The 24,505-nt window shown below is 41.7% G+C and overlaps 1 protein-coding gene across 1 annotated transcript in view; it reads left to right on the forward strand.

Moving 5' to 3' along the window:
* LOC144765655 (guanylyl cyclase C-like) overlaps positions 1-24,505 on the forward strand; it is a 577,462-nt gene that overhangs the window by 511,286 nt on the left and 41,671 nt on the right. Inside the window, exons 23-24 of the mRNA XM_078650332.1 lie at positions 17,281-17,455; positions 18,787-18,885. Coding sequence (XP_078506458.1) covers positions 17,281-17,455; positions 18,787-18,885 — 274 coding nt within the window. The remainder of the gene's footprint in view (positions 1-17,280; positions 17,456-18,786; positions 18,886-24,505) is intronic.

The following is a 24,505-nucleotide window of genomic DNA, read 5'->3' on the forward strand; positions in this document are numbered from 1 at the left end:
ATGCTGCCATTGATAAGAAAGCCCAAACAGGTGATCTACATCTACACCTTCAGCATGCAATACATCAAGCATATACATTAAAAACTCCTGACAATCTTGCTGAATATTTTGAGAGAATTGTGTTTGACCTGAACATCTGTCTAACAGATTTCGAATTTCAGACACACTTTCTATTTTTGTTCTATCAGTGCTACATTTCTCTAACACAGAATTTAACAAACTGCAAAATCTTTGATCAGAATTGACCACAATCTCTTCTTTTACATTTTCTAGAGAAAACAAAACATTAACCACTACATTAGCATAGCAGTTGACACCAGAACTGTTTTCAAATTGAAAACCAACAACATCTTCAACAGAATCCTTTTTCTTTCTGCTTATAATTTCAGGTTCATCGACTTTTCGTCTTTTTGCTACAACCTCCCTACTATTGGTCACATTTCTTCGTTTCCGGCCTACCACACGTTTCTCAAACAAAGGATATTGAGGCAAATGTGGCGCATACTCTCTTCTTAACCTATTGTATTCCTTAACACAATCTAGATCCGCACAAATGTTTGTGACATCACACTCAATCAAGTACAATCCCGATAAAGTTCTAACTCGTGACAATGCCACATATGGCATACCCTCCTTGAACACAGAACTGACAATATTCACCAATGCTACACTTAAACCTTGCGATTTATGGATTGTCACCGCATATGCCAAGCAAACAGGAAACTGCTTACGGCGAACATATAAGTCTTTTACAAGCAAAAACCTAGCAGAGCAACGACCAATTAGCTGTACTTTCTCAATGCCATCAAATTTAATTTTTAAAAATTCAATTCCATCTCTATTTCTGTATTTCACAAAATCAACAACATTACCCATTGATCCATTTACCAGACCTCTTTCAACATGTAAATTCCTTCTTAAAATTATACAGCAGTTTAAGCACACATTCAGAGTCTTTTCAAAACCTGCAGTTTTAGATATAGTCTTCTCTAATGAATCCAATTTTGTTTTCAAATTCTCAGACAACATAATTGTTGATCCCATATGCTCTACTCTGTCAATAGCTTCCAGTTTCACAATCTCTTGGTTTTCTAAATGCAACATTTTGTTATTGAAGATGGCACATTCTGCAAGAGTTGGCATCAAACATATTCCAGATTTCTTCTCAGTAATTTTCTGAAAAATATTCTCAGGCACAACGTCTTGTTCTGGATATAAATTTGACAGTAATCGTGCATGTAAAGCTTCTTTCCCATGCTCAGTCACTTTTCCAATTCTAACATCTTGTAGAATATTCTTGTAATCTTCATCCTTCGCCTGACGCATATTTTCATGAAGTTCAGCATAATTGAAGTTTAACCATATATTGACGTTGCCAATGCTCCCTAGGCACTTCCTGGTATCTTCATGCGTAAGCATTTTGAACACAGGTTGTCCTTTCACTGGTGTCAGCTGCAGAAGATCTCCGAAAACAATGATGTGTTTGCCACCAAATAACACATCATACTCTGTTTTAAGAACTTCTTGCATTCTCAAATGCACAAAGGCAAGCATGACATTAGAAACCATGCTTACTTCGTCAATGATAAGAAGTTTCATTTTCCTCAAGACTCTTGAAACTTCACAACAAGCATCTCCAGATAACTTGTGGTATTGTAATTTGTTATCATGCTCCACTGGCAGCATCAGTAGACGATGCAAAGTAATACCTTTAATGTTATGTGCTGCCAGTCCAGTTGGAGCGGTGACAACACAAGACAGCAATGACTCAGTCCTTTCCTTCAAATAACATGAAATTGCTTTAATGAGGAAACTTTTTCCAGTTCCCGCTTCTCCACTCACGTACAGTCGGACAGGCTTCAACGACGTACATGAGCACTCTTTCTTCTCATGACTTAATCCATGATCAATTTGCTTGGTAACTTCGTCATATATTTTCCTCTGCTCAACGTTGAGTTGTCTTTCCAAGTCTTCTAAGTTAAACACATCCTCCTGAGCATGTGCCATGGCTCTTTCCACTTCATTCATGGCAGTGGCAGCTTCATTTTCGATAACAGGTCCTCCTAGTGGATCCTGACTCAATGAAACAGAACTCTGACTGTCCTGAGAACTGTCTCTGGCAATCTCGGCTGCAATCGTTGCTTCCTGCTCGATTTCCGCATTCAACATTTCTAGATATTTAGGAAAAGCAGGACATTCTATGGTCTCCTTGGCAGCAGTGAAAGAGTCTTCGTAACAGAGGAAATCTCCAAGCAGTTCCTCTTCTGCACGCCAAGGCTTGAAAAGTTGCAAAAGTGCTAAATAGAAAAACTCCTTTTTTTCAGGAGATTCGCCACTCAATTTTCGATGGTTTACCAAGTGGCATTTTCTTTGCTTGATCAGACATCCCTCACTTCCAATTACAGCATACACTCCTTTATCAATATCTTCTTTGATGTTCCTCTTGAATATGTAATTTTGTAGAACCTCATACAGACAAACATTCTCGAGGTGACTGCTTTGATTTGGATAATATGTATCCAACATGTTGGTCTTCAAAATATCGGTACTGTTTGGCTCCTTTTCCGCCAAATACTCAATTTCCCGCACAGGTTTCAGAACTCGATTACGCGTTGCAGCAAGACCAAGACTCGCCCAAACGACACTCCTGGATTTGGCATAAAGACTTGCTGAAGACAACCGGTCAGAACATTCGTAAGCTCCGATTTCTCGATGCGACAACATCTTCAGACTGAAACTGTACAACTTCTTACTGAGGCTCTTTTCATGGGAAATGTCCTCCCACATATCCTTCAATTCTGTCTTTTCTTTTTTGGTGATGTAAGATGTCACATACCGAGCCACAGCCATACAGTTATCAGCCACAAACTGTATATCCATGTTAGCATTCCACATGGACAAAATCACTGGGTTGTAGTCGTTGATGTACTTGGACTCTTCGTTCCTTTTCAAATTGTATGTGTTTTTAGGTGATTTCTTCATCACATTATGTCGCAGCGAAGACATCAAACTGTTCACTCTTCCTTTAGAAATCACCGATCGTGGAAAGGCGAAACGACATTTGGTGTAGAACTTGTCCTTGTTTCTGAATTTACGACGACAGTACTTTCCGCAACGATGGCTTTGGAAGCGTAGAACTTGTTCTCTTAGGCTTTTGTCCTCCTTTGCGTTTGGAACAGCACATGTAGAATACTGTTCTATGAAACTCATCACTAAGTCTTCTGGATCTGTTCCAAATTTAGGTGCATCCTTGATCCACAGCAGCATATGTATATGAGGAGCACCTCTTGCTTGGTACTCCTTTCTCCAGAAGAAATCCAACACCTCTCCAAGAGGTGGATTCTTCTTGTTCATGATGAAAGACATCATAGCTTCAAATCTATGATTGAAGTACCTGCATACATTCACTGGATCCAAGGAGCACAGTTCTCCGGGTGTCTTGAATTCGATGTTTTCAATGTTTCCATTTGCCACTCGTAGAAATTCAAGTAAGTCTTCCCAGCCATACTCGGCACAGCTGAGAGTGAGGAACCATGTGGGAGTTCCCAAGTTCCTCAGCATACATTTTAAATCACCATGACGACGGTACCAGTACTCATTAGTACCATGCTGACACGCCATGAGATTAATCAGGTGACAATCCAAAATACTGTCTTGGACATTGACTTTATCCATAAAGTCACTTGCTGAGATGTTTTGCATCTGTATACCACTTTTCAAGATGTGGTTCACTGCATATGACAGTCCAGACAGATCGCTTTCAAACAGGAGATGAAACAAATAGGGAATGCATTGTCGAAACCTAGCATCTTCTGCATACAATCGCAAAGTCCGGTATTCAGAAGCAGGAATTTGATGAGGTCGCTCATCATATCTTCCTCCTTGACCTGTTGGAAATAGCTGTGGGAAACACCGAGCTTCCAAACTTTCCTCCCAAACACTAATGGGACTCCCTTTGGCTTGTTTCATTTGAAACAACTCAATAGCATTCCCCATGACTTCCTTGGAATGCAAAGGATGAACACTATAATGTTCATATATTTCTTCACTTTTAGAGGGTTCTACTTTCTCAATTTGACCAGCACACAAATCGCTATCCTCTTCCTCACTTACTTCCTCTTCTGCAACATATACATTCTTATAGTACTTATTATTTTTTTTCAAATACAATGTTGCCTTTTTGACTTTCCTAACATCTACTAAATCTTGCCATATTTTCTTACTCTTTATCGGAACACCATTAACTAAGATAACCAGAGGTTCCTCTTCCACTTTCTCTACTCCAATTGTGTTAATGTTTTTCTTCAAATCTAGAGGCAAATAAACAACTCTTCCCTTTAATCCTCTCTGTAAATCTGATGGAGGCAATTTCCCTGTCTTTGGCTCCATTCTTACAATAGCCTGAAAGGGATGGATACTTTGAATCAAGATAGATTCATAAGTATTTAAATCCTTCAATTCAGAAGGAATCTCAACCAATTCCAGATTATTATGAACCGCTCTAGCAGGCATCTGGTTTTGATTTAATTTGTTACAACAATAAGTACACACACGTTGATCCGATCCCAAATCAAAACAATTTTCTACCATCAAGTATGTTGCAAAATCCTTCCATTCACTATTATTTTCCCTTTCACTTTTTGCATATAAATCCACTAACTTAGTCTGATTCTTATAATAACTGCGTCGACAACACACACAAGTGAAATTAGGCCTCTCACTTGATTTCACCTGAAACGTGGCAATTTCCTTCTGAAAATTATCTGTACTGGAAACCTGTACACTATCTTCCACATTACCCTCTTCTTCTGGGTCAATTTCAACATTCTCCTCTTTACTTCCAAAGTAACAAAACTCAATTTCTTCACAAATATTTTTCACATCTATTTCAGAACCATGCAAAAGAGCAGCGCATAATTGTTTAAGCATAATTGCTGGACTCTTAGCATAATACAACATTCTAACTAATTTCCTCACTTTATTATGATGCACTGCTAGCATCCTGAAATGATGAAAAACACTCTGGCATACTCTCCTGGAAAGACAAGCCAGTGAATGACCATGCAAACCTGTCACTTCTCTCACTCTGCAAGGATCTAATTCTTGCAACAACATCATTTTCTGCTTCAAACTTTTCTTATTAAATGTCCGTACAAAATCACAAAGCAAATTGATGGAATCCTGTCGTACACTGCAAATACTACTACACTTCCAGGTGTACACAGGACTCTTAGGACGTCTTCCTAAAACCTCATTACCTAACACCTCTTCTGTCTCTGTTGTCACAAGTTTTTCTTTTTCAACTGGACAACCATCTTTCACCTCATAAGCTCGACCACTGGTGTCAACTGCACGCACCAAATCATTATCCTGGAAATAACTCTCCTCATTAAAAAATGCCTCACAACTTGAACTATGCATACATTCTCCTGAAAAAACTTCACAAAAATTACTACGATTAACTGTTCTCTTCCATCTACTATTTCTTTTGAAATCATAAATTGTCTTGTTTAGCTTCCTAATTCTATTGATTATCAAAATAAATAACTTTCGCTTAATTTCAAATGCCTGATCAATAACTTTCTCAATTTTTTTTTTTCTCTTATAAAAAACCACTTTCTGCTGACCTTTCTTAATATTTTTTAACAAATTGCCAATTATCCTGTTGCGGAACATTCGTCTACGAATGTCCCTAAACTGATTTTTCCTTCTACTACCATGCACAGAGTTATCTCCTGCTCTAGCAGTAACATTTTTGATTGGCCTTCTCTTTCCGTTTAAATTGCTTCTCTTTTTCTGGACTAAAACATTTTCTGTAGTACTACTTTTTTTTCTACAAATGTTTCTTATGAATGATTTCTTTATCTTACCCGGACCTTTCTTGGTGACTTGACAAGTTTTTATTGTAGAGGTCTGCTGCAATATTTTTTGGACCTGCTGTCTTTGATGTTTGGTAGCCTTTCGCCTTCTGTCCTTTGAAGGCATTCTTTAATTTTGAAATGATCTGCAGTGGAATCTGTGGTAAAATATAATAAAAAATGTTATTAACCACTATTAGCAAACAGTAAATCAATAACAGTCATCAAAAATTTAACACACTACTTGTTATTTTTACATAGAATAATTTTTAGTGCATTGGCAAATTTAGAAATCACAAATAGTAGCAAAGAAATGGAATGATTCTACATTTTACCTGTTCTGTTTTATATGTGAATCTGATCTAATTTTATGAGCATATTTTACTATTTCATTAAAGACACTACACATAACCTGTTTTTTAAATTGTTTTTAATTTTAAATGAAACAGTTTACATTTTTACTTTTCATTTCAAGTAAATTTTTAAAATAAATGTTTATAGTTCCATAGGCTCGAGCAGGTCAGCTTCCCACCCTATGTCATACAATTCTGACAAATCGGCATCCTCATCATGTTCTTCATCATCCTCAGGATTTAAATCATCCAAGGGATCTACTTCCACTGATGTTTCAATCACAATTTCAATGATAATATCGAGATCAACAGATTGCTCATTATCACTCATGCTTGATGTTGTCGTTATCTTTAAAGAAAGAGAACAACAATGAGATGTTGCAGAGTAAGAGACAAATCTCAGAGATTATAATAGTGAAATTGTTTAACAAGAGTAACATTTTGCAGCTATTATTTAGCCATGTCCAGCGATGCTGAGGAGGTGAGGCCTATGTCCAAGTTTTCAGTGAACAAGACTCATCTCTTCTTAACCTTGGATAAGCCTCACCGACTCTGTGTCCCCTGCTCATACTTAAATGTAAAGGGGCAGATTTATGTTAACTGGCGCATCCCCACGGATGCACCAGTTAACGTGCACCGCTGCTCTGCCACCCATGGTGTGCCGCATTTACAATGTGGAGCACCATTGAGCAAAAACAGCACAGATGCGTCACGCATCTGTGCCGCAAAAGCAGCACATTGCAGGAATCACGTCATAAGCGCGACATGTCTACTGCAATGCACAGGAGGAAGCCTCACATTGCATGGTGCATCACTCCTTATGCCTGTTTCAAACAGGCGTAAGGATTTGATTCAGCAATGCTATAAAGCTGACTCAGTGAAATCTTCTAAATTTCACTGTGTTAGTTTTACAGGGCTTTCATGCAAAGAAATGCATACCCTGCAACAAAACACCTATATGAAACCTGACGCAGGTTTCATGTGGCACAGGACTTTACAGCATGACACATCTGACTAGATGTATCAAGTTGTAAATATGTCGCCACATAGAAAATCTTTTGCACCGCCGCTGCGTCACAAAAGTGACGCACAGTGACGCAAAAGAGGCATACACCTATCATAAATCTGTCCCTAACATTTTAAATGATTGATTCAGGATGACGATAAAGTGTGGCATATCCAGAGGTTTATTTGAGATGAGGCCTACTCAGGGTTGCAGATGAAATTTACGCTTGTTAAAGAGTACAGAGGAGATAATACATGTGCAGGCCTACCAATGAAGTAAGTCATGTCCACTTCACTCTTGAACAAAGGTCAAACCTCTTCTGTATCCGTGGACAGACCTAAACCTCATCTGCACAATGTCATTCGTAAACTTAGGAAACACAGGTGATGTAATTGAAAAATGTGGAGTTTCTTTTCCTCATTTCACAATTTACATCACCTGTGTTTCCTTTGCTTAGGTATCTCATAGTGCAGATGGACTCTAGCATATCAAAGAGTACACATAAGTTGAGCAGTGTATACAACAATTTTGACATTTACAGAAGATTCAGCTTCTTATCTTGTTGGAGATGAAATTAGGCCTGTCTTGCAACATGGTGCATCTTTTGCATCACTGCTGCATCGGTTTCATGTGGCACGCGACTTTACAGCATGATACATCTGCCTAGATGCATCAAGTTGTAAATATGTCACCACATAGCAAATCTTTTGCACCGCCGCTGCGTCACAAAAGTCACGCACAGTGGCGCAAAAGAGGCACACACCTATCATAAATCTGTCCCTAACATTTTAAATGATTGATTCAGGATGACGATAAGGTGTGGCCTATCCAGAGGTTTGTTTGAGGTGAGGCCTACTCAGGGTTGCAGATGAAATTTACGCTTGTTGAAGAGTACAGAGGAGATAATACATGTGAAGGCCCACCAATGAAGTAAGTCATATCCACTCCACTCTTGAACAAAGGCCAGACCTCTTCTGTGTCCGTGGACAGACCTAAACCTCATCTGCACAATGTTATTCGTAAAGTTAGGAAACACAGATGATGTAATTGAAAAATATGGAGTTTCTTTTCTCATTTCACAATCACATCACCTGTGTTTCCTTTACTTAGGTATCTCATAGTGCAGATGGAGTCTAGCATATCAAAGACTACGCAGAAGATTAGAACTGTATGAAACATGGCTATGTAAGTCAAATAATCAAAATCTAAATTTGCCAAGCACACATGGGGGCGTATTTACAAAGACCTTGCACCACAGTGAAAGGTCTTAAATTAAAATGGGAAAAATAACATCAGAGAGATTCAAAGGCCTTATAAATATGCCCCAAGCAACCTATGAAGCTCTAGCATTACATATCAAGAAACATAATTGATTTCAAAAATCGTTTTTAAACACATCATCTAAATAAATTATATACCTACATTCATCGGGAAGTGACTTAAAATGCCCTAAGACACATGAAAACACAACAATGATGGACAGAATGTGGATCAATGTCACACATTCACCCCAGTCCAAAGATCTGGGCCCAAATCCATCGTTTTTCCACTCCACACTACCCTGGGTTAGACAATGGCGATATGCAAATCAGTGCTGACCCTGTGCCCCATGGGAACAGTCCAGTCCGAACTACAAAAGCCATGTCCTTCCCAGAACGGAAACAAGCATCCGAGGACCGGCCCGGTTTCGAGGTAACACCTCTCATCAGCCCGGCTAGCTTGATTCCAGTGGTGTGGAGTGCCTGGGACTCACGTCTGAGCATCCCCAGTACACTTAGAGCGGTACCTGCAAACACAACAATGATGCACAGAATGTGGATCAATGTCACACATTTACCCCAGTCCAAAGATCTGGGCCCAAATCCATCGTTTTTCCACTCCACACCACCCTGGGTTAGACAATGGCGATATGCAAATCAGTGCTGACCCTGTGCCCCATGGGAACAGTCCAGTCCGAACTACAAAAGCCATGTCCTTCCCAGAACGGAGACAAGCATCCGAGGACCGGCCCGGTTTCGAGGTAACACCTCTCATCAGCCCGGCTAGCTTGATTCCAGTGGTGTGGAGTGCCTGGGACTCACGTCTGAGCATCCCCAGTACACTTAGAGCGGTACCTGCAAACACAACAATGATGGACAGAATGTGGATCAATGTCACACATTCACCCCAGTCCAAAGATCTCGGCCCAAATCCATCGTTTTTCCACTCCACACTACCCTGGGTTAGACAATGGCGATATGCAAATCAGTGCTGACCCTGTGCCCCATGGGAACAGTCCAGTCCGAACTACAAAAGCCATGTCCTTCCCAGAACGGAGACAAGCATCCGAGGACCGGCCTGGTTTCGAGGTAACACCTCTCATCAGCCCGGCTAGCTTGATTCCAGTGGTGTGGAGTGCCTGGGACTCACGTCTGAGCATCCCCAGTACACTTAGAGCGGTACCTGCAAACACAACAATGATGGACAGAATGTGGATCAATGTCACACATTCACCCCAGTCCAAAGATCTGGGCCCAAATCCATCGTTTTTCCACTCCACACCACCCTGGGTTAGACAATGGCGATATGCAAATCAGTGCTGACCCTGTGCCCCATGGGAACAGTCCAGTCCGAACTACAAAAGCCATGTCCTTCCCAGAACGGAAACAAGCATCCGAGGACCGGCCCGGTTTCGAGGTAACACCTCTCATCAGCCCGGCTAGCTTGATTCCAGTGGTGTGGAGTGCCTGGGACTCACGTCTGAGCATCCCCAGTGAATGAAGGCTGATAGCCAGAAACCGGTCCTTGGATGCTTGATTCCGGTCTGGGAAAGACAGGGCTTGGCAGTTCGGACTGGACTTTTCCCATGAGGCAAAGGGTCAGAGCTGATTTGCATATAGCCAGTGTCTAACCCAGGGTGGTGTGGAGTGAAAAAAACGATGGATTTAGGCCCAGATCATTGTACTGGGGTGAATGTATGACATTGATCTACATTCTGTCCATCAACTGTGTTTTTTGTAATTTTCACCCCGAGTGGGCTGGGTATGCTCAGACGTGAGTCCCAGGCTCTCCACACCACTGGAGTCAAGCTATCCAGGCTGAATGAAGGCTGATAGCCAGAAACCGGTCCTTGGATGCTTGATTCCGGTCTGGGAAAGACAGGGCTTGGCAGTTCGGACTGGACTTTTCCCATGAGGCAAAGGGTCAGAGCTGATTTGCATATAGCCAGTGTCTAACCCAGGGTGGTGTGGAGTGAAAAAAACGATGGATTTAGGCCCAGATCATTGTACTGGGGTGAATGTATGACATTGATCTACATTCTGTCCATCAACTGTGTTTTTTGTAATTTTCACCCCGAGTGGGCTGGGTATGCTCAGACGTGAGTCCCAGGCTCTCCACACCACTGGAGTCAAGCTATCCAGGCTGAATGAAGGCTGATAGCCAGAAACCGGTCCTTGGATGCTTGATTCCGGTCTGGGAAAGACAGGGCTTGGCAGTTCGGACTGGACTTTTCCCATGAGGCAAAGGGTCAGAGCTGATTTGCATATAGCCAGTGTCTAACCCAGGGTGGTGTGGAGTGAAAAAAACTATGGATTTAGGCCCAGATCATTGTACTGGGGTGAATGTATGACATTGATCTACATTCTGTCCATCAACTGTGTTTTTTGTTTTTTTCTAAGACACATGAAAGCGTTTTTTTTAAGCCCTTCCTCCATTTTTAGATCACTTTTAACATGGCTATGTAAGTCAAATAATCAAGATCTAAATTTGCCAAGCACAGATGGGGGCGTATTTACAAGGACCTTGCACCACAGGAAAAGGTCTTAAATTAAAATGGGAAAAATAACATCAGAGAGACTCAAAGGCCTTATAAATATGCCCCAAGCAACCTATGAAGCTCTAGCATTACATATCAAGAAACCTAATTGATTTCAAAAATCGTTTTTAAACACATCTTCTAAAACAATTATATTCATACATTCCTGGGGAAGTGACTTAAAATGCCCTAAGACACATGAAAGCGTTTTTTTAAGCCCTTGCTCCATTTTTAGATCACTTTTAACATGGCTATGTTAGTCAAAGAATTAAAATCTAAATTTGCCAAGCACAGATGGGAGCATATTTACAAGGACCTTGCACCACAGGGAAAGGTCTTAAATTAAAATGGGAAAAATTACATCAAAGGAAGTCAAAAGCCTTGAAAATATGCCCCAAGCAACCTATGAAACTCTAGCAGTACATATCAAGAAACCTAATTGATTTCAAAAAACGTTTTTAAACACATCTTCTAAAACAATTATATTCATACATTCATGGGGAAGTGACTTAAAATGGCCTAAGACACATTAAAGCGTTTTTTTTAAGGCCCTTGCAACATTTTTGGGTCCCTTTTAACATGGCTATGTTAGTCAAAGAATTAAAATCTAAATTTGCCAAGCACAGATGGGAGCATATTTACAAGGACCTTGCACCACAGGGAAAGGTCTTAAATTAAAATGGGAAAAATTACATCAAAGGAAGTCAAAAGCCTTGAAAATATGCCCCAAGCAACCTATGAAACTCTAGCAGTACATATCAAGAAACCTAATTGATTTCAAAAAACGTTTTTAAATACATCCTCTAAAACAATTATATCATACATTCATGGGGAAGTGACTTAAAATGGCCTAAGACACATGAAAGCGTTTTTTTTAAGGCCCTTGCAACATTTTTGGGTCACTTTTAACATGGCTATGTTAGTCAAAGAATTAAAATCTAAATTTGCCAAGCACAGATGGGAGCATATTTACAAGGACCTTGCACCACAGGGAAAGGTCTTAAATTAAAATGGGAAAAATTACATCAAAGGAAGTCGAAAGCCTTGAAAATATGCCCCAAGCAACCTATGAAACTCTAGCAGTACATATCAAGAAACCTGATTGATTTCAAAAAACGTTTTTAAACACATCTTCTAAAACAATTATATTCATACATTCATGGGGAAGTGACTTAAAATACCCTAGGACACATGAAAGCATTTTTGTAAGACCCTTGCACTATTTTTGCGTCATTTTTAACATGGCTATGTATCGCAAAGAAACAAAATCTATTTGTAAAACACTTGACACAAAGCAACATTTTAAATACACAACTTTCTTCATAATTTTCTCCCTAAACCATACTATTCTCTATCTAAATTAAATGAATCTTTTCTCACCTTAGCAAATACTTTATGAGTTTCAAAACAGTCTCAGAAACACACCAAATTGTCTTTAGCAGAGCAAAAGTTATGCACTCCAGAGTCTGCAGCTATAAAAAGCACAGAAAAGCTGTAATTCATCACACATATCTCTCATGTCACCCAATCAAAACTCTTCCATCACTTTTTTCAAATCAACACCCTTCCCCCCTCTGCCCTTTCTGCCTTTTTTCCATAGCAACCACCTCCTGAAAGACCTCTCATGTTTGCAAGTTCACACAACAATGTTTCAATTGAACTCTGAACTCTCAGTACACCTGCGTATCCATTGCAATCTTTCATAAAATGATTTTTTCTTGGCCATTCAAATTACATCTTTCAAAGAACTCATCCATGCACCCTAACTTTCTGTTTTCAGCAATCAAAATGCACCAATCACTGCTACTGCTTCATTAACACAGAAACTCCACAGTTTTTTTCATTTTAAACTCTTATTTTTTCAACTGCCATTTCATTGCCACACTTCATCTGACTGCAGCAGAACCTTCTCTCACCATGTTTTCTGTCTGGATTGTTGGACATAGTTACATCTACTGGGCTCAGAGGTATGCTGATAACAGAAATTTACCTAACCTCAATTTACAAGATGTGGAAATTAAGTGGTTTGGCCACAGAGGATTAAAATGTCACCAATTGATACCATTGGTGAAAACCTTTATGCATTTGCCTAAACCTGACCTGTTAATTGTGCACTGTGGAGGAAATGACTTGGGCACTTTGACTGGGGTAGGTCTGGAAATGCTTTTAAAGGACACCTTTGAGCAATTGATGGCACTTTTTCCTCAAACTGCCTTGGTATATTCAAATATATGCCAAAGACAGAAATGGAGGTGGTCGAACCAATTTTGTCCACAAATTGAGAAATCGAGGAAGCATGTAAACAAATCTGTTTCAGCTTACATGAGAGACCATGGAATGGGCTCCATCTACAACAATAACTTACGTTACTACATGCAAGATATCTACAGAGGAGATGGAGTTCACTTCTCAGATGAAGGGAACAGAGTTTTCATTCTGAATTTAAAAATGTGCATTGGTACCTACTTATAAGTACCTAAATGTACCATAAACCCAAAAGCTCTTCTCAGAGCTACCCTACATCTGATCACTCACAATTATTATTTTACTCTAACTTTTTTCACTAATTTTCAACAAAGTACGCTCCCCGAAGCGCTACCCGGTACGCGAACCGGAAGCTAACCGCGCGAAATTGTTTAAAAAAATGTTTTTTTTTCGCACATATGGGCCTCCTCAGCCACCCTCGGAAAACCTAGGGGGTCAAAATAAGTCTACCGTGCCCCCTTCTACCCATTCTGAACATTATTTGCCCTCCATCTTGTATCTTAATTCGACCGAAACACAAAATGGTGGACTCCCGTAACGCTGCCCCGTTCGCGTACCGGGTCGCTCACCGGGAAGCGCTCCATTAAAAAAGGTGGGAAAGTAATTTACAGAAAAAACCCTGGAGACAATGTCACCAAATATAGATTAACTCATACTACATACCAATCCCTACCATTTTCACAAATTTGGTTGGAATTCCATTTAGCCATTTAGCCTGTAGACCTCTCTAAATACCCTGAGGTAAATTACTTCACAAAACACATCTGAAGTGTTGGTATTGACAACCAATTAAAATGTTACTTTCATTTTCTACTTTTTTTACCTGACATTTGATTGGTTATGTACCTGAATATATATAAAAAAGTGAGAGAAACACAGCCATTTTGACTACTACTTCCTGAACTACATTGCAAGATCATTTTCACTCACAACTTAAACTTGTTTTTAAAAGGTAAGATATTATTTTATAAATTTGAAAACATTTTCAGATAGTTATATAATATCCCTCTGTAACAGTTAGACATTGAGAAAGGCTTGTTTATTATAATTATGGATTGATTTAGGTTTCTGTGGTATTATTATGAATTTACATAGGCTTTCTCACAGGCACTTTTTAATAGTACTACTTCATGCCTCAAAAGTACCTGTCTGAACTTAAACCCAACAGTGCCCTATCTCTACTGATATATTTATTTTTTATTCAAATTTCAGCACAAAAATGCAAAGAGAACAGAACGTTTCCTTTGAAATTGTCCTAGACATGAATAATGAGGAAATAATTGAACCCATTGACTTGGAATTCATGGATGAATCACGAGACCATGAACTTCTACAATGTGTAGAATCTGTGGATCATTTACTTCATTATGATGACGGTCAAATGTGGGAAGTTATGTTCACTCAACAAGAGGACATATCGGACAGTCAAATGTTAGACGTTCTATTAAATTTTGAAAAAGAATCAGAAAAATAAAATTATATTTAATATTTAAAAATTGTTTGAGTCTTTAATCATTTTTATATGTAATTCATAAACTAGTACCAAATTGATTATAATGTAAAGTCAGACTTATAGTATACTGTGCACAATTTCAAAAATACATTTATATTTAATAATCATTAATACTGCTACTTAAATTAAAAAATAAAAAAAACACAAAAAGAACAATCAATAAACATACAATATTTCAAAATATCATAGTCTATCATTCTTTTTTCCTTATAGCACGCTCCCCGGACCGCTTCCCGGTGCGCGTACCGGGCGCTACCCACGCAAAAAAAACAAAAAAAAAATTATTTTTTTTTTGCCCCGCAGGGCCCTTTTAAAGCCTCCACATCAAACCTAGGGGGTCAGGAAGGATCTACTATGCCCCCTTATGGTCATTTCCCCCTTTCTTTTGACCTCCTCTTGTCTCTCGATCCTACCGAGAGACAAGATGGCGGCCGCTCCGGACTGTTTAGAATGTTGACAGACACCGGAGAGCCAATCAGCTTCGCTTCGCGAAGTTCCGTTACGCGTCAAGTACGCGAACCGGGGCGCTGCCCGGAGCGCGCTTACAGATATATATATTTTTTTGAACGTTAATTTCTCAAAATCCACTGGAGCACATATCTTGAGACCTAGCAAAGGCACATCGGGCTAACAGTCCCTACAATTTTGCCAAGTTTCGTGCAAATCCATTCAGCCATTCGGGCTAAAAGTGAGGCCAACCGCCCTATGGAAATTAACATGGGAAAAACGCGTTTTGGGACCCCCCTTTTTTCTCGGCCCCCCCTTGACGAACCCCCCCCAAATTTTCAGTGGCTGCTCAGAAACAAAATGTTCCATTTTCCTGAAAATTTCAGCCAATTCCGTCCACAAACGCTAAAGTTATTAGACATAGAATTTTCAAAAATCCCATAGAGAAAAAATCCTAACTCTATATACCTACTGGCGACCGCCAGTAGGTAATATATATATATATATATATATATATATATATGTATATATATATATATATATATATATATATATATATATATATCACTGCCAACTCCTCCTGAAGAAAGAGCGAAGACCACACCTGGGGACATTGTTGGAGGCATTTATTTTCCACAGATCACAGGCGAATGCATTTCGGCACTTCTTTAGCCTTCCTCAGCGCCACAAGCGATTGGGAACCCTCCATCTTGCGCTGCAAAGTTGTGCTGCTGCTTTCTGTAGCCCAGTGGCTCAGGCTCCGCCCAAGATGTGATTCTCCCTACCTGTAACACAATCCGGGAGTAGTCCAGAACTGCAAGTACCAGCATGCAAAGCCTTGCATGCAGGAATCGGTGGAGCGGAATTTCGACACAGTGGTCGGATGGCGAAGCAAGATTGCGCAGATGGGGTCCAATCTGCCTTGTAGTGGTAAGTAAAATGTCTCCTTGTGCCCCAGAACCGCTTCAACCCCAATGCTCAAGTTCAATACTTCGCGGGGGTAATCATCACCGTGTATGTCACCCACTGCTAGGACAATGTCCTCACAACCGCTCTTTCTCTCATTGTGCACCGAGGCGGGCCCAGGCAGAATCCAATACCTTGGAGGTTACTTTGCCGAAGCGTTGTCACAGAATGTCCGGGCCATATATATATATATTCACTGAAAAAACCATAGGTTTCACACCAGTTATAGTTAGGTGGAAATTGTACTCGCATAAAACCATTGAAATTCCCACGTTATAGTTAGTTGGACTCACTATAACTTGCGCGTGCAATGCACTGCTGATGACGTCACATATTACATCACTCATGACATGGTCAGTGACATCACTCATGAACTCCAGATATTTACTAAAAAAAAAAAAAGGGTATAGTGACATTATTGTCATGTATGGTAATATGAGTTTACCTTACGTAAAATTAAACAAAATCTAGAAACTCACTGAAGAAAACAAAGGTTAAAGTGCTGTTATAGTTATGTGTTAAGATAACACAAAAACTAACATTTAGAAAGCAAAAAAAGATAATATTCAACAGGTAAAGTTTACTGAGCTGAGGATTAATTCCACCCCCGCCATGCACTATTTATGACCTCACATATTACGTCACTCAATACTTGTTAAATGACAGCATCTGTAACCTTTTCTTATTTCTCCTCTTGACCCTCTCCCTATCCTGTCTCCTCCTCTTTTTTCAACTTTGATATTAAAACAAAATGGGTTTGGAGTATTTTTTCTGTGAATTTGCATACTTAAAACTTCACACTAACAATGACACGGTACATGACTAAGAAAATACGACTGAAAACCCACAGCACACCGTTCAGCTTTTAATAAGGAGCTGCCTAATGTTTGTTGCTACTTTCCTTTTACTTCCTTTCTGAAGATGAAAAGCACAGGTATTTTTAAGGAACAGCCATGATTTTTTAGGTCTTTATGATAACTTCTGTCTAGAAGGATAGACTCAGTTGGGAGAGATTGTTTCAAAGTAGTGTGTTGCGTTAAACCCTCTGTGCTAGACTGTCTGTTTTGTGTCGTCAGGTGGAGACCATTGGAGATGCCTACATGGTGGCCAGTGGACTACCGGATAGGAACGGTAACCGGCACACAGTGGATATCTGCCGTATGGCACTGGACATCCTCAGCTTTATGGGGACCTTCCAGCTCCAGCACCTGCCAGGCCTGCCGGTGTGGATACGCATCGGGATTCACTCTGGTAAGAGGGGTGACAACAGGAGTCCTACAATGTTAAACAGATATTTGAAATTGCTTATTTTCAGCTGACATTCAACTGCAATAAGTGGTAGGTAATGTGCCTTGAAAACATAGACTCCTATACTGGTGTGGAATGTCAGCCAACTTTGAACTGACTTCCTACTGACAAATATACTGGTGTTTAAAACTTGGTTTCGGTGCCCTGAAGCCTTAAACTGTCTTCTTTGGTTGATCAAACAATTCCTTTGAACTCTTGACCCTTAAAGGGTAGCTTGGGTCAGCAACAAGAGGTGGTAATAGGTTTGGAATCCTGATGCAGTAGTCACCCGCTGTGAATAAACACTCCAGTTTACAGAATGATAAAGTGTAATGAAGTGCCTTGCAGGGAATGCTCACGGAGTGACATTCTCAGTGACACGAGAAGATTCCAATGATGTAATGGGACATGTCACCACAGAAAGCTGTTATTTACGGTATGAAAAGGTAGGGGAGTTAAAATAAGACATTCCAAAACAACTAGGATGGCCTCAGCTTTTTCTAGGGCTGAGGGACGATCAAGTGAAACGGCCAACTTGGATGTGTAATGGGTTGAAACAGGTGACACCCCAAGTAGGGTACGGCTGGTATTAAATAGAACAGGGGGCGCCCTGCTCACTTGATTCAAATTGTTTTTCTCCAGGTACTAATTCCAGGTAGATCTCCAGGGTGGTAAAGATATGTATCTGGATTCACCTGACTTGTTCAGATACCTACATGTCTCCGAGGGGCAGTTCCAAGGATTTGGTATGTGTAGGGTTTTTTTAATCCACCATGATGAAAGCAAGGTGAAAGGTAGACTATATCTTATACTGCAGTCACGATGCTCCCACAATGGACACTATTCCCAAACCACACTAGGATTCTGCAGGCATGTCACACAATGTGTGCTCACTGAGAAGCAAACGTCCACAAGCTATGGAGGAGAGGGATCTTCATTGAGTGAGTTGGTAGGCCCCTTCTCCCAGCGGTTCTGTTAAAAAATATATGTGCATCTAGTTAATCATCCGCTGCTACAAACCGAGTGCTATTGCCTGGTGAGGGTACGGCTTGGATAATCCTCAGTAAAAACAGGCCAACGCACTGGTAATGGATCATCAAAAGGATTCTGGTGGAAAATGGTGTGATAGCAGGCGGCCTACATGGTGCTCTGATAGCCATATAAAAATGAGTTCATTTAGTCGTTACTAATCCTTGGTCAGGTCACCTTGCAGGCTCTGTGTACACCTTTATAACTGAAAGTCATTTTGGAGCTTTCTCCTCTTTTTAACAAACTATGATTCTCTTTTTCTCCAGGACCATGTGCTGCTGGCGTAGTCGGGATTAAGATGCCCCGTTACTGTTTATTTGGTGATACCGTAAACACTGCCTCGCGGATGGAATCGACCGGCATGCGTAAGAACATAGCTTTCTCTTTAACAGGCCACTAGGCCTGCACTGTGATGGAGTATCTGACAATGATTGAATTTAAGGCAGGGAAGGATCTGCCAAGAAAGGGAAGGCAGTATCAACACAGAAGAGAAAGGGGTAGAGCGACTCATCAGCATGCATTTGTGGTGTAGTGGTCCCGGTATTTAATTTATGGACATCCATACTTTCAATAAAACTGTCAAATTATTTATGAGACTTCTTTGAGTAGTTGGTGTAGGTCAAAGACTAGGCAAAAGGAAACCCAGATCTTTGACTGGAGGGGAATGTTGGATTGGTTTAGCATTCTGTGCATCATCTGCTCTTTTTGCAATCATGTTTCAGATAGCACCCATTGAGTCCCACCTTAATATTCCTATAAGCCCCATTTGAGCAGCACCATAATGTTTCATAAAGCAGTCTGCAATTTCAGTAGTCACCCACTGAGCAGGAGACACCTGATGGTAACAGAAGCACAGTCCACACCACCCTAGTGTAGTGTCAGCATCTACCAAATTGCAGCACACCTATGTTACCTGGTAGTGCTAGATGAGCTGCACTGAAAGTTTGGTGCATGTCCACCATGTTTCAGGCAACCGTGCACCAAACCTTTTTCCTTTTACAAAACCAAACTCCCTTCATTTTTTTAAAACAAAACATAAATTACCCTAGGAGTTATCTCTCGAGGTCTAGGGATCATTTTTCGGGACCTTTGCACAAGGTATCCCTTTGTGCCAGTTTTTTTGTCTTTCGGCCTGCACCTTTGAGACTTACAGGAGTAGGAATCAGCGGTCATGCTTTGTGCATGCACTTTGGGCCAAATGGTAAAGTGCCTTCAATTTGGATACTTAATTTGACTTTCAGCTCCCAGTGTGTTTTGGAGATGGAAGTTTTACTCAAGGGCACTATTTTTGCTGGTGATTACCGCTGTTCTCTGGTATTTCTTGTGGCGTGTGTGTATCATTTAAGGACACCATAGGCAAACACTTTCAAAAGAAGAGGCACTTGGAGGACTTCTCCAGCACCCAGTCTTCCTCTCCACCCCACAAACATTATTAAAGGTTGCAGGCATATGGAGGAGTTTCAGGATGCACATCTTTCCAGATAGTTGCTGAGGCCGTAGGAGCATTTCATTCTTAAACCACCACCCCCTTTTCACACAGCTACTACACCAGACAGTGGCTCTTCATCTGGTACTTCAGTCTCTCAAGAGGTAGTGAAGCGATCGCCCTTACAATCAATGAGAAATCAAGAGAATCTACCCATTAACCTAAGACAATGAAAACTCCCTAAATCCCTACTGATAATTGCAGATTGGAAACTTTCTCTGACATTTCAGCAGCATCCCCAGACTTTTACCTCTGGTACTGTGACAAGATTCACTTTTCAATAGCCTTCTAGAAGATCAGTCCCGCCACCAACCCCAAAACAGTGAGGAAAGGGGTTTCTCCAGGCATTTTACATGGGAAAAATTATTTTTCCTCTCCTGAAAATGGCATATCCTCAACTGGCCTGTGGTGGATGGAATCAATGGTTTGCAGAAACCTGTAATGGCCTACTACAGAAGATTGGGACTCGCAGGTGGTGTGAGAAATGTATCCCCTTTAAATGCCTTACATTCCACCAGATTTAGGTGTCATTCTTACACCTTGGCCTTAATGTCCACTAAATATATATAAATATTGATCAGGCAGTGCAGTTCTTGCTACTAAAGTAGGCAGTGGTATCAGTCTCTTTAAAGGAGCATGTGACAAGGGTTTACTTCACTGTATGCATGGTTGTATGTAGGTATATGGTATTTCATAGCGTAAACTTCAGTCCATCCTGGAGAAATACCTTGAAAGAGACATCACCATACGGATGGGGGACCTCAATGCCAAGATTGGAAGCAACAACACAAAGAAGTCATGGCCTTGACAACATGATCGAGAATGGTCAAGGGCTTGCGGATCTCTGTGCCCTGAACAGTCTGCTGATAAGCAGTCGTGTATTCCCACACAAAAGAATATACAAAGCAATGTGGGTGTCATCAGACCATTCAGCAGAGAAATTAGATCAACCATGTCTGCATTGTACCAGAGGTACCTACAGGATGTAAGAGTATTGAGAGGCGGCATCTGACAATCACCTTGTAGTGATCAGGCTCAAGCTAAAACTGAAGAAAGAATGGATGGAACTGACAAACCAATGCCATCGATATTACACCACCTTCCTCCAAGATGCATTGAAATGGAGTGAATACTCAGTCACCTACAGTAATCAGGTTCACGTCCTGCAAGAACTAGAGGACGATAGAGACCCAGTAGAAAGTCAGTGGAGAATATCAAAGAAACAGCGACATCAACCTGCAAGGAAATACGGAGTCCCAAGAAACACCAGCATAAAGAATGGATCTCCACCAAGACTCTCCACGAAATCCAAGAGAGAAATTAAAAGAAAGCTGCAGTCAACACCAGCTGAACAATAGCATAGAAAGCGAAACCTCAAGGTGAATACACAGAAAACAACAAGGAAGCAAAGAATAAGCTTAAGAGCAGACAAGCGAAGATTCATCGATGGTCTTGCCACAGAAGCCCAGGAAGAACCAAGCCAAGGAAAATTGAAAGCACTCTAAGACTGTCACCGGGTCACGAACACAACAGGATCGTTCCCCGTGACTGATTGTCCATCTTCCCTGCAGGATTGGTCCGGGCCCTTTAAGGGAAGCCTGGAATCCCTTGATTGAGACTCCGCCCCTCTGACATCAGCAGAGATCCACCTATCACCAGGAGGAGACGTCAATGAAAAGGAGGACCCGGAAGACGCGGTGTTGCTGCTGTGCCGAGGAGACATCGAGCCTGTGAGGAGAAGCAGACATGGAGAAGGAGCAACGGTGGACGTCGAGCCGGACGGAAGAAGCACAGAACCCGGGACGAAGCAAGCCGACACCGGAACGTTGGAGTCAGAGAGAGCGACTACGGCCCCGCCGAGGGAGAAGCCAGGAGGCCAACGGACCCACGCACCGCCCAGCCACGCGCAGGAAGACGCGTGGCTCAGTCAGGTAAGGGGTCGTTTCCGTAACCTTCTGCACCTTAAGAAAGGGGGAACCGGGTAACGGAGGAAGCGGGAGGGACCAGGGCACACCAAATACTTTGTGCACTGCACAGCACTTCGGGTTTCGAACCGTGAGGTCGTTTTTGGTGATGGTAGTTCAATCTCCTTCTCACATTAGTTATCCTCACTCCCTTCCCCTTCTACGTTCATAAAGCCAGGCAGTGAAGTAATTGCCTTTTTTCTTTGTTTTCCTGTGGGTACCGGGCAAGTCGCAAAGACCAAGCTGCGGAGACTACACCCGAAGATAAAGCAGGAAGTCACACCAAGTCCCCTGGAACTGTATAGTAAATGCACTGTCTTGTATAACAACCCCAATAAACCCACCTACAAAAAAACCTTAACAGTGGCTCCGTCCCTCCTTGTATACCCTCAAGGTTACAAGTGGCGAGCCAGATAGGAGCCTTCCGTCTGACAAGAGGGAGACCATAATTACACAGTTGAGGGATGGACAAGCCAAATTGGAATGGGCCGTGGGGCAATCCACCGAACAAGCTGACAACGATAGAACTGCATTCGCAACCGCTATACAACAGCAGGCTGATAATCTGACTAAATTAGCTGAGGGGCAAAACCAACTCTTAGTAGCCCTTACGCAGTCCCACGCCGCTGCCCCTCCAGGAGCCGTGGTGCCTCTGCAGAAATATGTATCAGGTGATGACCTCCTGTCATTCTTTCTAAACTTTGAAAGGGCTGCTAGGGCCAGCGCTTGGCCAGGTGAAAGATGGCCCTTCTATCTTGCCCCTCTTCTATCAGGAGAAGCCCAGGCAGCATACCAGCTGGCCAATAAAGACGGTACCGCGGCCTATGGACATGTAAAACAGATCATATTAGACAGACTTGGGGTTGACGATGAGAGCCATAGGTTACGTTTTCGCCAAGAAAAAGGTGCATCAAACGACACACCCAAAACATTGTTCTATAAATTAAAAGAGGCGGCCGACAGGTGGCTGAAGCAGCAAGATTCAACCATGGACGACGTGATGAGTAAAATATACCTAGAGCAATTCCTTGAAGCTTTGCCATATGGGACTCAAAGGTGGCTCAGACAGCATGCAGGACTAACTTTGGAGCATGCCATAGAAATGGCCACCTCATACACCAGAGCCCAAATCCGCCCTACCATAAGAGAAGTAGAAAAGTATACCAGCAATAAGGTCCCGGTAAAGTTTGAGAAGAAAGTAACCAAGACCCCTACAGAACCTCCCTTCAAGCCCCGTCCCCCGAAGTTAGAACCTCCCCTCATGACCAATCCACAATGCTATGAGTGTGGGGAATGGGGGCATATTGCGAGGTTTTGTCGAAAAAAGAAAGAGAAAGACGAGGAGCCAATGGAAGTAGGATACGTTCCAAGAGCTATCATGTACGCTCAGGAGACCGGTCCCACTTTTTACGTAGGTGTCTTTCTTAACGATCAAAGGACTAAAGCTTTATTGGACTCAGGCTGTCGCCATTCTGTTGTTAGGAAACGTCTGATTGACAAACCCTTCCTATTGTCCGGGCGTACAGTCAGAATCAAATGTGTACATGGGGACACCCGTACCTATCCTTTAGCTAGAGTAAGCATCACTACCGAAGACGGCGCTCGAGTACAATGTGATTTAGGAGTCCTCCCTGAACTACCTGAACTCGTTATCATAGGTACCGATAATTAATGTTTTTCCACTCTTTCAGCAGAGGCGTTACAAAAGAGTAGGCACATGGGGATAAGTAGAACCGGGTTATTGGTATCAGAACCTTGGGCAATCGATTCTAACTTCCGAGCTGCTCAACTGAACGATGCCTCTTTAGCTCAAGCCTGGCAGAATGCCCAGGACAATAAAACCAAAGGGAAACTAGTCTACCACGCTTTTCTGGAAAAGAAGGGTCTCCTCTATAGATTAGGCTCGGACCAAGCCTCCCCTCAACTGATCGTGCCCTCCGACTTTCGTGACCAAGTCATGTTTTATGCCCATGCCCATCTTCTAGCAGGGCACTCTGGAGCTGAAAAAACCACTGACTCGATCACTCAACATTTCTTTTGGCCGGGGATACTGCCAAGAGTGTCACGTTTGCCAGAAGCGTAGTGCTTATATACCCCCCAAGGTTCCCCTGGTACCCCTCCCGATCATAGGGAAGCCCTTTGATAGGATCGGGGTAGACATAGTGGGACCCCTTCCTAAAACAACAGGAGGCTACCAGTAAGTAATGGTTATCGTGGATTACGCCACCCGTTACCCGGAGGCGTTCCCTTTAAGGGCGGCTACCACGACAGCTATCTCCCAGAGGCTGGTAGAGTTATTTACGAGGATGGGTTTCCCTAAGGAAATGGTCACTGACCAGGGTACTCCTTTTGTTTCTCGCCTCATGAAGCAGGTCTGCGCTCTGCTAAAAATCAAACATCTTCGCACCTCGGTTTACCACCCGCAAACCGACGGTTTAGTCGAGCTGTACAATGGCCTCCTAAAAACCACTCTAAAGAAGCTTCTAACAGGGGATGGGAAACGCTGGGACCAGTTGCTTCCCCTGGCACTCTTTG

This window comes from Lissotriton helveticus, chromosome 1_1, assembly GCF_964261635.1.
Source record: "Lissotriton helveticus chromosome 1_1, aLisHel1.1, whole genome shotgun sequence".
In the NCBI taxonomy this organism is placed as follows: Eukaryota; Metazoa; Chordata; class Amphibia; order Caudata; family Salamandridae; genus Lissotriton; species Lissotriton helveticus.